The following is a 14,814-nucleotide window of genomic DNA, read 5'->3' on the forward strand; positions in this document are numbered from 1 at the left end:
AGAAGACCTAGCCACAGCAATTAGGCAAGAAAATGGAAGTGATCTCCATCAAAAATAGTAAAAGGATGCTCCCCGCCAATATATCATACATGGAGAAAATACACAGAAAACTATTAGAACTAATAAGAGAATCCAGCAATTTAAAAAAAAATAGTCTCAGGAATTTATTTCTATTATAGCATGAAAAAGGTAGAATACTCAAGAATACACTTATCCAAGGAGGAAAAAGATTACATACAGTGAGAAACACAAAATATTGATTAAAGAAATAGAAAGATAGGCCAATAAATGGAAAGATGCCAAATATTCATAGTTATAAAACATGTTTTGTACATAACTATACTTCAAAAGATTAATGTACTTAATATTTTTTCATAGAAACAGAAAAAAAATATTCTTAATGGAACCTGAGGGCAACCAAATTAGAAGTCTTTCTGATTTTGTTTTTCAAATAGCAGCTCAAAAGGCAAAGATAGATAAGGTGGATTATATCAAACTAAGAAGCTTTTGAAGAAGGAAATAATCAGCAGAGATAAGACAACCTATATAAATACATAAATAAGAGACAGCATACAGAATGGGACAAAACACTTGAAAATTACTGATCCAACAAGGGATTAATTTCTGGAATATATAAGGAATTCCAGAATCTGAGTAGCAAGTAATACAGTTAGAAAGTGGACTGGGGCCAGGCATTGGTGGCACATGCCTTTAATCCCAGCACTCAGGAGGCAGAGGCAAGAGGTTCTCTGAGTTCAAGGCCAGCCTGGTCTACAGAGTGAGTTTTAAGATATCCAGAGCTACACAGAGCAATCCTGACTTGAAAAGTCAACAACAACAAAAAGAGAAAAAAAGGGGGGGGGCTGACTTGGAATGATGGTGCACAACTTTACTCTTAGCACTTGAGAGGTTTAGATAGGAAAATCACCAGTTCAAGACTAGTCATGGCTACCTAATAAGATGTCTAAAAATCAAAGACTCCAAATAGCCAAGAAATACATAAAATGCTCGATATCACCATCAGCAAAGAATGCAATCCAAAACTACAGCGATAGCGTCTCCGCTCAGAAGGACTGTCTCCAAAACACATCATTAAAGTGACAATGTCCATAAGGGTGCAGAGTGAAAAGGTCTCTTATGTGTTGGTGGGGCACATTATAGAAAATATGCAGGGTCCTACCTAAAGCAAACTGAAGCTGGAGTACCACGTGATCCAGCAAGTTCAATGCTTGGTGAATATCCAAGAGAGAGAACCATTTATACTGAAGAGACACTTGTAAACAACCTCATGTCTATTCAGAACATCTTCAATAGTGGGATCAACCTAGATTCCCATAGATAAAGGCAATATGAGAACCATACGACCATAAAGAGAATGGGATCCTGAGTTCCCTAATTAATCTGCCTACCTGAATGGATTTCTCCAGAACTTCTGGAAAAAATCTGGCAATGGATCCTGAGTTCCCTAATTAATCTGCCTACCTGAATGGATTTCTCCAGAACTTCTGGAAAAAATCTGGCAATAGTGGTGCCATATTGTGTCTTAGGAACAACTAAAGTTCTTTCAGGTCCCTGAGAATGGCTACAATATTGTAATGTTGAAAAGCATTTTGGTTAACTTTCAATTAAAGTTTCACCATAGCTAGTTCTAAGAACTTTAATAGCATTGGGTTTTTAAAATGGACTTTGGCACAGAATCTCAGGCTAAGGATGTCATCAAGTATTTCACCTATAAGAAACGAACTCCCCAAAATTGGCTTGTTTAAAAAAAAAAAAAAAAGCTGGGGGTGGTGGCACATGCCCTTAATCCCAGGTCTCTGCCCAAGAGGCAGAGGCAGGTAGAGTTCAAGGCCAGCTTGGTCTACAAAGCAATTCCTGGACAGCGAGGACTACACAGGGAAACCCTGTCTGGAAAAAAAGCAAGCAAGCAAGAAGAATCCCGTCTCTTGTATCCGGTAGCAACATGGACTAAACTGGAGGTCATTATGAACCCAGCCAGAAACAGGAGAATAGGGTTCATTCTCATTAATGAGAAGAACTCAGTGGAAGATGCTCAGTAAAGACCGGGAAGGAGTCTGGCAAAGATCCCCAAGCAGGAGTTCTAGTTTCCTATAGCATAGTTGAGTAACTTAGTTAAAATCACATATGATACATTTGAAAGTGACTGGAAGAATACAAAACTCCAAACACATAAAAGTGATTCCTATTTAAGGAAGTGTATGCACTCTAATTTGATTATATATTATATACATTGTCATATTAAAGTCCATACAAATATGCAAATATGTCTGAAGTTTTATTTAAAAGTTTCAGGTTTTATACTTCTTCCTTTCAAAACTTAAAGCCATGTATGAATGACATAAAGACAGATGTATATATAGATCCAAGAAATAAACCCTCTCATAAGTGACAAGGGTGCCAATGCCATTCAGTGGGGGGGAAAATGTCTTTAACAGTTGCATTGGAACATCTGGATGGCCACATGAAAAAGTGGAGTTGCACCCTTACCGTCGTATAAGAATTAATTAAAATGCTTCCGGTTAATTGACAGGACTTGACAGGACACGCGGTAGGGGGTTCTCTAAATCAGATACATCATCACCTCTCATCGTAGGGACATTTGTCATGGATACATTCTGGCCCTAGAATATCCAGCCCAAGAACATTGGGAGTCTGTACTAGAAAGACTCCTGCCCTGTCCCAGGGTATTCAATATTCTGGTGATTTAGTTTTTACCAGTCCTCATAAGTTAAAAATTCTGTAACCCTGAACAAAAATATTAGGGTCTACAAAATTATAAGCCAGGGGAGAAGGAAGAACTCAGAGTCAAAAGACCTGTGGTCCGGAAGGCAAGGCAATTCCCAGAGGCAGCCTTCAGAAGATGCAAACCAGGAGAACAGGTTCTGATTGTCCTCTCGCCCCAAGGGCACCCTTACCCACGCCTGCGTTATTGAACATGCCCGGAAGCACCAGCATGATGTGGTTGGGCCAGTACTTTCGGTACAGTGGCATCTCATATTCTTTGACCACCAGGAGGTGAAGGTGGCTGATGCCCTCCATGGCATGGAAAAGGTTTAGGAGTCCGTGCTCGTGGCGACCACTGGAAGGAGTGAATATAGGGCTCTTGACTGCATTTAGATTCTGTGAAAGACAACAAAGGAGAGCAAAACGGGAAAGTAAAACCCTCAGATGCGAGCATCCTGGAGGACCCCATGTAAGGCCCAGCAGCCCTCACATCCACAACCTCTAGCCCACCTTGTCCGAAATAAGCGGCAGCCGCATGCTTTCCAGGTGTCTGCCCTGCTTGCTGAAGACAAAATGACTCTCTTTGGACTTGGGGATGATGAAATAGAGCTGAACCTCTTCCCCCAGCATGGAAGAAGAAAATGTGAACGCATGCAGGGTAGAGTCAGACATCTAGATTTGGGAAAAAGAAAGAGTCAGTATATGGTTCCCAAACTTCCAGGCCATTTTAGATTTTTGACACAAGCAACCGACATGAATAAGTGCCACCAGACACCCTGGCTGTGAGGAGCAATGTGTAAAAGGCTTTATCATTTACTAGCTGTGACTGATGCAAGGGCCAAGTATGGAGCCCTGATAAAGCCGGTCTGAGGAGGGTAAGTCACACTTTGGCTACAATGGTGGAGTGAGGCAACTAATACACACACACACACACACACACACACACACACACACACACACACACCACCCCACACCGCTTAATTAAATTGTCAACAGACTAGTAGCTCTCCAAGAAAGCAAATGATGGACAGGTGACCTATAGCCAGTTTTCCATGTTGTTTCTAGTGACCGTTGATGGGGTTGTCCTTTCTAGGGGAGGGGTGGTCCTGAGGAGGAAAAGGTTTGGGGAATTTGCTCTGCACAGCCTAGAAGCAACGGTGCCAAGACATACACTCAAGAAGAGAAATGGGGAAATGGTAGAGAGCTTCTCCCCCAAAGCAGGGATGCTACTGCCAGCTGCTGCTTCCTCCTTTTGTGGGTAAGGATGCACTAGGCAAAAAAAGATGCCCAAGGGGGAGGGGCTGCTGGAGTACCTACTAATCATTTGCAAGGCCCTGGAATGGATAATGACCAAAATACTGGAAAATAAAAAAACCAGGCCCCGTAGACATGCCTACAATTCCACTCAGTATGCAGGAGGGTTGGGAATTGGAGGCTAGCCTAGAGCACTGAGTTCTTGTACCAAGAAGGAAGCCACAGGAAGAGACAGCTGCTAAGTAATAGTTTACAATGTTTCTCCAGGGCCTGAAGCCGGGGGTCTCAGGTCTCGCCCTCCCCTCTCCCCAAGGACACACAGGTCAGCACTGAGCAGGGCTCCCGGGAAAGCAGTACGGACACAGGTCGGCACTGAGCAGGGCTCCCGGGAAAGCAGTACGGACACAGGTCGGCACTGAGCAGGGCTCCCGGGAAAGCAGTACGGACACAGGTCGGCACTGAGCAGGGCTCCCGGGAAAGCAGTATGGACACAGGTCGGCACTGAGCAGGGCTCCCGGGAAAGCAGTATGGACACAGGTCGGCACTAGCAGGGCTCCCGGGAAAGCAGTACGGACACAGGTCGGCACTGAGCAGGGCTCCCGGGAAAGCAGTACGGACACAGGTCGGCACTGAGCAGGGCTCCCGGGACAGTACGGAGACAGGTCGGCACGAGCAGGGCTCCCGACGCAGCCTGGACACAGGCGGATGAGCAGGGCTCCCGGGAAAGGCGAAGCGGCTGCACCTGGACGGCGGGCGTGGAGAGCATGTACTGGTGGCACTGCTCACAGTGGTGAAAGGTGTTGTAGGCTGCATACTTCGTCAGCATCATAGACACGGTCCCTCGTTTCCCGGGCTCCTCAGCGCTGCGCTCCTGCATGACTTCTGTGGACCAGCGGACGAGAAACGATTATGTCCGGGACACACGCATAAAGCTTGGGGAAAAATGCTCTTATCTCATACAGACTTCTCAAAGACTATCATTTGAGATGTGTGTGTGTGTTCGTGTGTAAGAGTGGAAAACAATGTTGCACTCTTGTCAAAGGAGTGTGGCCTGTCTCCCTGCCCACCCCTGCCCACCCTGAGAGACAGCCCTGAGCCTGGCTCTGCCCACACTGACCTTGTTTGACCCCAGCCAGCTTCTCATTGTAGACCAGGCTCATCACCCTGTACTTGGGATCGTGCACGCTGATGTCGAAAGGCATTTTGCTGAAAGTCTCAATGTCAGGCCAGGGATCGCCCTCTGACTGGCTCGCTCCACTGGTTTCATTGTAATCTAGGGCAAAGCAGGGCACGGGATGGTGGGTCCACCTCCTCCCCTCCCCCTCCCTCACCTCCTGCCCTCCCCCCACCACGCTCAAGTACAAAGCCTGGGCAGGGTGTGACAAAGCACTTTGGAGACAGGAGCTCTCTTTTGTCTTTATTTTTTACTTATTTATATTAGGAGCATTGATCAGTGTTTTGACTGTCTGTCTGTGTGAGGGTGTCTGATCCCTGGAACTGGAGTTAGACGCTTGTGAGCTGTCATGTGGGTGCTGGGAATTGAACCTGGGTCCTCTGGAAGAGCAGCCAGTGCTCTTAACCTCTGAGCCATCTCTCTAGCCTCAAAGCAAGCTCTTACCCTGGGGGAGAAGGAACCAGAACCATTCCTGCAGTTCTGGTACTTCCTGCGTGGCCTATGCCAGGCAAACACTCTGCCATTGAGCCGTAGACCCAGCACTTTCTATACGCACCTGAGACAAGGATGGCTAATATCGTCGTCAATTTGACTGCGTCAGAAATCCACTAAAACCCATGCAAATGGGCACACCTGTGAAGAATTTTCTTGACTGGCTCAGAAGACACCTTAAATTTGGGTCACACCTTCTGGTGGCAGCATACATCAAAGGACATGGAAGGAGGGACCTTTTGCTTTTTGCCTGCTTGCTCTCACTCTTGCTAGCAAGTTCATCTATCCTGCTGCTGAGGCAGAGACATTCCTTCCTCTTTTTTTTTTTTTTTTTGGATTCCAATGTAGACCATAGACCAGCTGAATAGCTGTCAAATATTGGCCTTTCTATCAGAAGACAGCATTGCTGGACTAGGCAGACCGCAGCCTGGGAGCCACTCTAATAAACCACCTTTTAATGTATCATTACAGAGTCCTGCGTAATACAAGTTTTTACTAAGTTGACCAGGTCCCAGGCAATCCTTGCTGGCATTCCCTCTCCTGCCTTAGCTGGGATTTTAGCTTAGGAAGTAGGCCTGAAGCTGCCTGAAAGTTTAGGATGCAGTGAGCAGAAGTCCCAGTGTATACAGTACGTTAGAAATCCCTGGGTGTTCTGTATTCCAGTACACACTTGTCCCATCCCATCCCCTCACAGGTCCCCAAGAGCAACAGAGGCAACATCTTTCCCCAGGCGCCAGCCTTCAGGTGTTTCCAGAGCTTAAATCCTTGCCCCACCCACACCTTGTAGCCTCTAGGCACAAGCAGCCCTCCCCCCCCCCCCCCCCCCCCCCTGTATCAGCTCATGCAGGTCTTAGAGACATGGTTATTCCAGGTGCTACAGCAGCAGGCACGGGTTATGTGTGCAACACAAGGTGTTTATCATTAATAATATGTAACTTGGGGACGCCCAGTGGGGAGAGGAGAAGGCTAAGCCCTCTTGTTGGGAGGCAAGTGACAGGGAATGCTTTGGCACCCCAGGTCAGGGGATGGGGCTGGCAGGGGCGGGATTGCATGTCCTTTGACTGTCTGTCTGTCTGTGTGAGGGCCCAGTGTTGGGTAAAATGAAAGGCTGTGATGCTTAGGAGCTCAGTGCAGGGCTGTCAAGAACCACAGGGTTTCCCTGTCTAGGCAGTGAACCTACCTACCTACCAAAGGTGAGGAGACCCGCCCCCCTCCCCCATGCACAGCATAGCAGCTTGCTGATGCCAGAGAGAGGCCCCTAGAAGCTGAGGGCTGCCATTCATTTGTCTCCAGTCCATGATGAGTCTGCAGCTTAGGGACCCTAGACACCCAGAGGGCAACGTGGCCTTGGCTCTTGGGTCCCATGCCTTGGTCATAATCTCAAGCCTCACCTGTGTTTATCTCCTCCTCGTCATACACGTCCACCTCCAGCAGCCGGATGAGCATGCGGAAGAGAATCCTAAGGAACTGCAAATAGGAGGCAGTCTTCCCCACCTGATGGAGGCATTGTTCATCCAGGAAGGGGGAAGAGAGGGAGAGGGAGAAGAAGAGAGATTTCTTTCACACTTTGGCTCTTCAGCTGAGGTCTGAATGAGGTTCTCTGCCATCCCCGCCAGCCCCCAAGATGTCCCCCCAACAGTCAAGACAAGGTCTGCCCTGGTCTGTCCCTACCTGGGGGGGCCCAGTGAGCAGCAGCCGCCTGGGGTGCAAGAACCGGGCGCCTGAGGCGGGGTCTGGCTGGTTGCTGTAGTCAGCATGGTGCTGCCTGGCCGAGGTCCACTGGCGGTAGTACAGGGACTGCTCCTCGCTGCTCATGCCCTTGTGCAGGCTCGGCCGCAGGGAGCTCACCCAGGCAACGTCAGCGTGGGGTAGCAGGGAGGAGGAGGGTGGCAGCCGGCCTCCCTTCTGGGATCCTAGCAGGCTGTAAGCCGCTTTGGATAAGATTACCACTGGGGGGAGGGCTGTGCGCAGGCTCCTGCAGCCTCCGGGGGGCTGCCCTGACCACGCGAGAGCCTGGGCACTCGAGGAGGAGGACGAAGAAGGCTTGGAGGCGACGCTGCTGGCCATGGGAATGCTCAAGGAGTCACACTCCTGCTTCAGGCTCTCCCCGGCCGCAGCAGCAGCGGTGCCGGTGCTGGCGGAGACTCCTTCATCCAGCCGCACGCTGGGGGCGGGGCTCTGGAAGGTGGGGGTCAGAGGCTGCTGCTGGGGTTTGTCGGCGGTGCAAGAGGAACTCACCCCGTTCTCCATGATGGAACCTGCAAGACGACAGTGGAGCTCATCCTATTCCCACCCCTCCCTGATGTCCAGGTCAGGAGGTAAAGGCTGCTGAAAAAACAAACTGGAAAGAGCTTTTGGAGCAGACAGCGATGGAGCATTCCTTCTGCCTCGGCTCCACACTGCTCCCTTGCGCTGGCTTCTGGGGGGGCTTGGCCCATGGGAGACCCAAGCTAGAAGTTGGTTCCATCTCCCCACATTGCCCCTGGGTGACCACCTTTCTCTGGGAAGCCAGGCTCGGTTCTCAGGGTCACTAGATCCCAGTACTTTGTCACCTGCTGCCCCTTTTCTAGAGCCTTCCAACATTTTTGGAAGTAGTTCTCCTCTGTCCGATGGCAATGAATGGACTCATAGGTCCCACATCTGAGTCCTTTTCAGGGGTACTCGCTGCCTTGGTGGGCTGAGAGGCTTTCCCCTCTGCCAAGTTCCTCAGTTCCTAAACCAAGGTAGGGATGGAAGGAGATCCAGAAAAGGAGTCGAGAGGGTCCAGTGTCTTTCTTTCTCTGTGAACTTTAAGTGGATGAGCCTCCTAATTCTCATGGCTGAAGATCCTCCCTGAGCTCAAAGAGGTGGTGTCCAGCCATACCGTTCGAATCCCAGCTATGGGACCTTCAGTTGTTAAAAGCAATCCTCTCCTGGGTTGGAGAGATGGCTCAGAAGTTAAGAGCATAGACCGCCCTTCCAGCACCTACAAATACCTGTACCCAAGGCCTCTGGCCACTGTGGGTGCTGCATTCACACGCGTATACTGTACACCACACACACACACACACACTCTCTCTCTCACACACACACACAAACACACACACTCACATACACACAGACACACACACACACTCTCTCTCACACACACAAACACACACACTCACATACACACACAGACACACACACACACTCTCTCTCACACACACACAAACACACACACTCACATACACACACAGACACACACTCTCTCAGTCTCTATCACACACACATACATTCACACACTCTCTCACACACACACACACACTCTCTCTCCTCTCACACACAAACACACACACTCACATACACACAGACACACACTCTCTCAGTCTCTATCACACACACATACATTCACACACTCTCTCTCACACACACTCTCTCAGTCTCTATCACACACACATACATTCACACACACTCTCTCTCTCACACACACACACACTCACTCTCTCTCCTCTCACACACACAAACACACATACTCACACACACACACACTCTCCTCTCTCACACTCACACACACACTCTCTCAGTCTCTATCACACACTCTCACACACACTCTCTCTCTCCTCTCTCACACACACAATTAAAGAGAAGGAAAGTGCTTTTCCCAATGCTCCTGTGACTGTAGGGTTGCCAAGTAACCCTTGTTATTCCACAGTGTTAATAAAACAGTGCTCACTCCATTTTACAGAGGGAGGCGCGTGAGTGCTGCCCCTGCATGGGCTGAGAAACCGCACGCACCATCTGTCAGTCACCAGCCACCAGCACGGAATGACCAGTGACTTATTCCTGGAAGCAGGAAGGACGCCACCCTGTAAGTTTATCGGGGACATGAGTACATTAAAAATCCTATAGAACTTGCTGGTCATGTCACGACAGGGAGAGACTATGGGTAATTCGCGTCCCTTCCTGACCTCATATTCCCAAGATCTTAGATGTGACATCTGCCCTTCATCTCGTTACCGTGTACTGTCCTCTGGCTTTTCTGAGATGCTTTCAGGAAAATTGAGGAGCCTGCAGTAGTGCAGTTGGGGGGGCAGCGATAGGAGGTAAACACCTGACCCAGCTGGTTTTCGTGTCCCTCCAGGCCCTGGGTCACTGCAGACAGGAGGCCCAGAGGTGTGCAATCAGCCAACAACTCCTGGCAGAGTCAACAGGAACACTGGTGCTACTCTGGGCGTAAGTGTGTGCCGGCTTGCACGCGCATGCCCAGGCGATGACCTAATCCCCATGCTAATCCAGAGCGTGAGTGGGACACCTCTGGAGGGGTGCTTCACTGGAATCTTTCCTCGCACTTTTGCGTCTTCTACATTAGGCTTTTTTATTTTCATAACATTTGCTATATTACATATTACAGTTGACTAAAAGAAATTTTACACCAGGCTTTGCCGTCACCTAACAGCCTCTGAAAAGTCTGCCAGCAAGTACTTAGGGGAACTAGCCATCCATTCACGTATTCATGCATCCTTCATTCAACCATCATTCTTTCATTCATCTTTCCCGCCCGCCCGCCCATCCATCCGTCTGTCTGTCCGTCCATCCATCTGACATTAGTACCAGGTATTAGGTCACCTAATGCAAGCTTACAGCTTCCATCTCTAGACTGAAAACAAAGTCTCTATGCAAATCTGAGCTCTGGAAGGAGAGGGAGATGCATCAGGGAGAATGGTGCAGGCTAAGAGGCAAACCGGTTAGCCTTGCCTCTTACTAAGCCCATGATCCCACCCAGAGGCAGCAGTAGCTATTCAGCTCCCCTGCTTTGCAAGCACCCTTCCTATAAGCTGAGGCCTGCGGAGGACGGCCCTGCCATTGCTTGGAGGCTTTGGGGGTCAGTGACAAGCTCAGCCTTTTGAAGGAGAGTTCTGACCTGAGGTCCCTGTGACAGCGCTGCTGTTGCTCTGCGGTCGCTCCAAATCGATGAGCAGCTCCTCGGGGTCATTCTCACTGGTGGGGGCCTTCTCTGCCACCTTCCCACTGAGGTCTAGGGCAGCGGCAGGCCCCCGGAGGACCTCTTTTGAGACATAGCAGCATGCCAGACCCACCTCCTGCTCCAAGGCCGTGCGAGTTAAGTAGCTTGAGTCGATTAATCGCAAGTCGCAGTACTTTAAGGACCTGTACAGAAGGAACTATATTAGGGGCGTGTCCCTCCAACACAGAATACCTACGCATGCCTGAAGGTACTGTGATCCACGGGACAGTGAAGACCACAGGCTTCAGGACTGGGTAAGTCTGCTTCGCATCTCTCTCTCTCTCACCTCCCAGCTAGCCATCTTTGTGCTCCACTCCTCCTGTGACCCAGAGTATAAAACTCCACTCCTCCTGTGACCCAGAGTATAAAACGGGGTGGGGCAGGGGTGGGACATACAGATCAGTGGCAGAGAACTTGCCCAGCATGTGTGAAGGCCTGGATCCCAGCTCCAGCATCTCTAAAAGCCAAAGTCAAAGGCTCAGGGACAGAGCTGGCTCATCAAGGAAAGAGGTATGGCATGTGAGAGCCTTGGGCTGACACAGTAGACGTTCAGCTGGTACTTTCATTTGTATTGGCTTCCAATCTACCGTCCCTAGATCCTTGGGGGAGTTTAGAGCATCAGATTAACAAAGTGCTTTATCAAAAATGTCTATCTATCATCTACCTACCTATCATCTGTTTATCTATGTATCTATCTATCTAACTATCTTTCTATCTAATCTACCTACCTATCATGTGTCTATAATCTATATATCTATCATCCATCTATAATCTATCTGAATACCTATGTCTGTCTGTCTGTCTGTCATCTGTCTATCTGTCTGTGTATCATCCATCATTTCCTGCCTTTCCTCTCAGCCTCTCTGGCTGCCTTGCTCTGGGGCAAAGCCACTCTTTACCCGTAGCTCAGTCCTATTCCAGAACTGGGAATCTGAAAGGCAGAATGGATGAGGCTCTGTTTCTTTTGCCTCTTTATGAAACCATTGCTGCCAGACAACTGAAATCGGTTCATGAGTAATTTGGCAGCACCTGGGGCAGATCCTGGGACCCACATCTCACCTGGGAAAGGTTTCTCCAAGAGGGTCCTTGCCGGTTATTATCACTATGCAGGGCAGCCCCTCCAAGTCTTGATATGTTTGAGGGGTCCATGCTTCCTGATTAATTCCTCTCCAGATCTGTAGTCGAGATACAGAAGAGATCATTAATGCTCCTCATTCAAATTGATGTGTTTCTAAAAGGTTTCTGGGTACAGGGTTCCAACATGCCAAGCTTTTTAATCATCTGCACTAAGTGTGTAGAGCATGTATATTAGAATGGTTGTTTTTTATTTTTGATCTTTGAGACAGGGTCTCATGTAGCCCAGGCTAGCCTCAAACCCCTTATGTAGCCAAGGATGACTTGGAACCCTTTGGCAGGACAGGCCCTTCAAAGCATGTAGGGTTCAGTTCCTTCTCAAGATCACAGAAAGTTTGGCGAGCTTCACTCAGCTGCACAGGCCAGAGGGTCACACTAGCACACCTTCCGGCGATGTGCAGTGCATAGGCCCAAGCCACACACTTGCTGAATCCGGCACTGAACTACAGTTTTAATGGACAAACTCTGGGACTCGGGCAGTTTTAGTTGTCAGGGGAAGAATCTCAAAGCTCTTCCAAAACATTTCAATCAAGCAAATAATGAAGACAGCCCCAATTCTGGTAGTTATTTTTTCTCTTTCTCTCTTTCTTGACTTTAAAAATAACTTTCCTGGAGGTGCAAGTCTAATCAGCTACTCAAGAGGCTGGGGGAGAAGGTCCCAAGGTCAAGGCCACCCTGTGGGCATCTTAATGAGACATGTATCAAAAAAAAAAAAAAAAATTTTTTTTTTTTTTTAAACAGGGACTAATTGGCACGACGACTCGACTCCAGAGTATTGCAAAAAAAGGAAAACTGATTGCCTGTATTTGAAGAGTAATGCAATTTGCTCCTGATTTCACAAAGTACCTGCAGAACAACAGTATCTCATATATCAACACAAATACACATCCATGCAGCATCCTTAACATCAGTCCGGAAAATATGACCAAATCAATGCAAGAGCACAAACCCACTTTTGAGAAACATTTAAGAATAAAGGGATCTGTAAGTTTGCCTGGCTTTTGCCTGAGGCTGGGTCTTGAAGATGAACTTGAACATCCGATTCCCTGGCCCCCGCCTCCCAAGGTGGGGAATTACAGTTCAGCATCAGCAGCCCTGCATTTCTGTACTGCTTGGGGTCACATACAGGCGTCACGTGTGTCAGGCAAGCATTGCAGCACATGAGTGCCAGCCACAGCACCCAGACTTGAAAACACTTCACTTTCCGTCAGCGCTTGCTGGCACCGTGGAGAATACTTTAGCAAAGACGAAGAACTCAAGAGGCAGAGGTATGTGGATCTCTGAGTTCAAGGCCAGGCTGGTCTACACAGTGAATTCCAGGTCAGTCAGGGCTACATAGAGAGGACCCATCTCAAACAAATAAATAAACAAAATATTTTAATACGTTATTACAATTTTAATAATTCATATTTAAGTTTAAAGTATTGCTAATATACTTTTCTTTTAAATAATTATTTATAATTATTATTGATTATTATTAAGTAACACATTTTTTCCAAACATTTCCTTTGCTAAGCTCAGAATACACTGAAATCTATTAGGCAAGAGATAATGTAATGGTTTAATTAATGTTTTGTTGGGACCTGGAAGGCCTTGTAGTGCACACCTGTAACCCACCCAGCACTCAAGACCCTGAAGCAGGGCCACTGAGTTCAAAGTCAGCCTGGGCTACACAGTGAGACCCTGGCGAAAGGAAGAAGATGAGGGACAGATATTCAAAAACAATTAGAGCCCCAAAGGACCCAAACTATTCTTATGCTTTTACTTATTGTACAACTTTTATTTCCTTTCTCTGCAGGTGTGCGCTCAAGTGCGCGCGCACACACACACACACACACACACACACACACACACACGCCCATACCATGAGAGACTTTTTATGCTTTTGAAAATCAAGGCATGTCAGGAAGCCTCGACAGGGGTAGGTTTCCATGGGACTTTCCTTTTTTTTTTTTTTTTTTTTTTTCCAAGACACGGTCTGTAGCGCTGGCTGCCCTGGAACTCGCTCTGTAGACCAGGCTGGCTTCGAACTCACAGAGATCCACCTGCCTCTGCCTCGAGAGTACTGGGATTACAGGTGTGTGCCACCAGCATCCCACTCACGTGACTTTTCAAAAGGCCTCAGTGTTAGTTGCCCCCCCACTCCTCCTGGTGCTCCCCCACTCCTCCTGGTGCTCCCCCCCGCTCCTCCTGGTGCTCCCCCCACTCCTCCTGGTGCTCCCCCCACTCCTCCTGGTGCTCCCCCCACTCCTCCTGGTGCTCCCCCCACTCCTCCTGGTGCTCCCCCCGCTCCTCCTGGTGCTCCCCCACTCCTCCTGGTGCTCCCCCACACTCCTCCTGGTGCTCCCCCCGCTCCTCCTGGTGCTCCCCCCGCTCCTCCTGGTGCTCCCCCCGCTCCTCCTGGTGCTCCCCCCGCTCCTCCTGGTGCTCCCCCCACTCCTCCTGGTGCTCCCCCACTCCTCCTGGTGCTCTCCCACACTCCTCCTGGTGCTCCCCCCACTCCTCCTGGTGCTCCCCCCACTCCTCCTGGTGCTCCCCCACTCCTCCTGGTGCTCCCCCACTCCTCCTGGTGCTCCCCCCCGCTCCTCCTGGTGCTCCCCCCACTCCTCCTGGTGCTCCCCCACTCCTCCTGGTGCTCCCCCCACTCCTCCTGGTGCTCCCCCGCTCCTCCTGGTGCTCCCCCACTCCTCCTGGTGCTCCCCCACTCCTCCTGGTGCTCCCCCACACTTTCTCTCCTGTTCTGCGTTCCCCTTTATCTCTCCATAGCGATATATTCTACTCCCTTTCCTGGGAGAGCCTCTCGTCCCTCCTGTTCCTTCCATGGGACCTGGCCTCTGTGATCACTCAGATCTCACCTACTGAAAGCTCACAAGCTGACATCCATGTACAAGAGAGACTCCTGGGTCTGGCCTACCTCACTCGGGATTTTTTTTTTTTTTTTCTAGCTCCATCTATTTATCTGCAAACTTCATAATTCACTTTTCTTTTTAAAAATTTACCTTTATGGGTGTGTGGGTGTTTTGCCTGCATG

The 14,814-nt window shown here is 49.0% G+C and overlaps 1 protein-coding gene across 1 annotated transcript in view; it reads right to left on the reverse strand.

The window, feature by feature from the left end:
• Positions 1–14,814, reverse strand: part of Greb1l (GREB1 like retinoic acid receptor coactivator) — a 206,056-nt gene that overhangs the window by 7,864 nt on the left and 183,378 nt on the right. The window contains exons 21-28 of the mRNA XM_051202009.1: positions 11,709–11,824; positions 10,548–10,792; positions 7,337–7,923; positions 7,057–7,159; positions 5,117–5,272; positions 4,742–4,881; positions 3,256–3,417; positions 2,937–3,141 (exon numbers count right to left, since the gene is read on the reverse strand). Coding sequence (XP_051057966.1) covers positions 2,937–3,141; positions 3,256–3,417; positions 4,742–4,881; positions 5,117–5,272; positions 7,057–7,159; positions 7,337–7,923; positions 10,548–10,792; positions 11,709–11,824 — 1,714 coding nt within the window. The remainder of the gene's footprint in view (positions 1–2,936; positions 3,142–3,255; positions 3,418–4,741; positions 4,882–5,116; positions 5,273–7,056; positions 7,160–7,336; positions 7,924–10,547; positions 10,793–11,708; positions 11,825–14,814) is intronic.

Source organism: Phodopus roborovskii, unplaced genomic scaffold, assembly GCF_943737965.1.
Source record: "Phodopus roborovskii unplaced genomic scaffold, PHOROB, whole genome shotgun sequence".
NCBI lineage: Eukaryota > Metazoa > Chordata > Mammalia > Rodentia > Cricetidae > Phodopus > Phodopus roborovskii.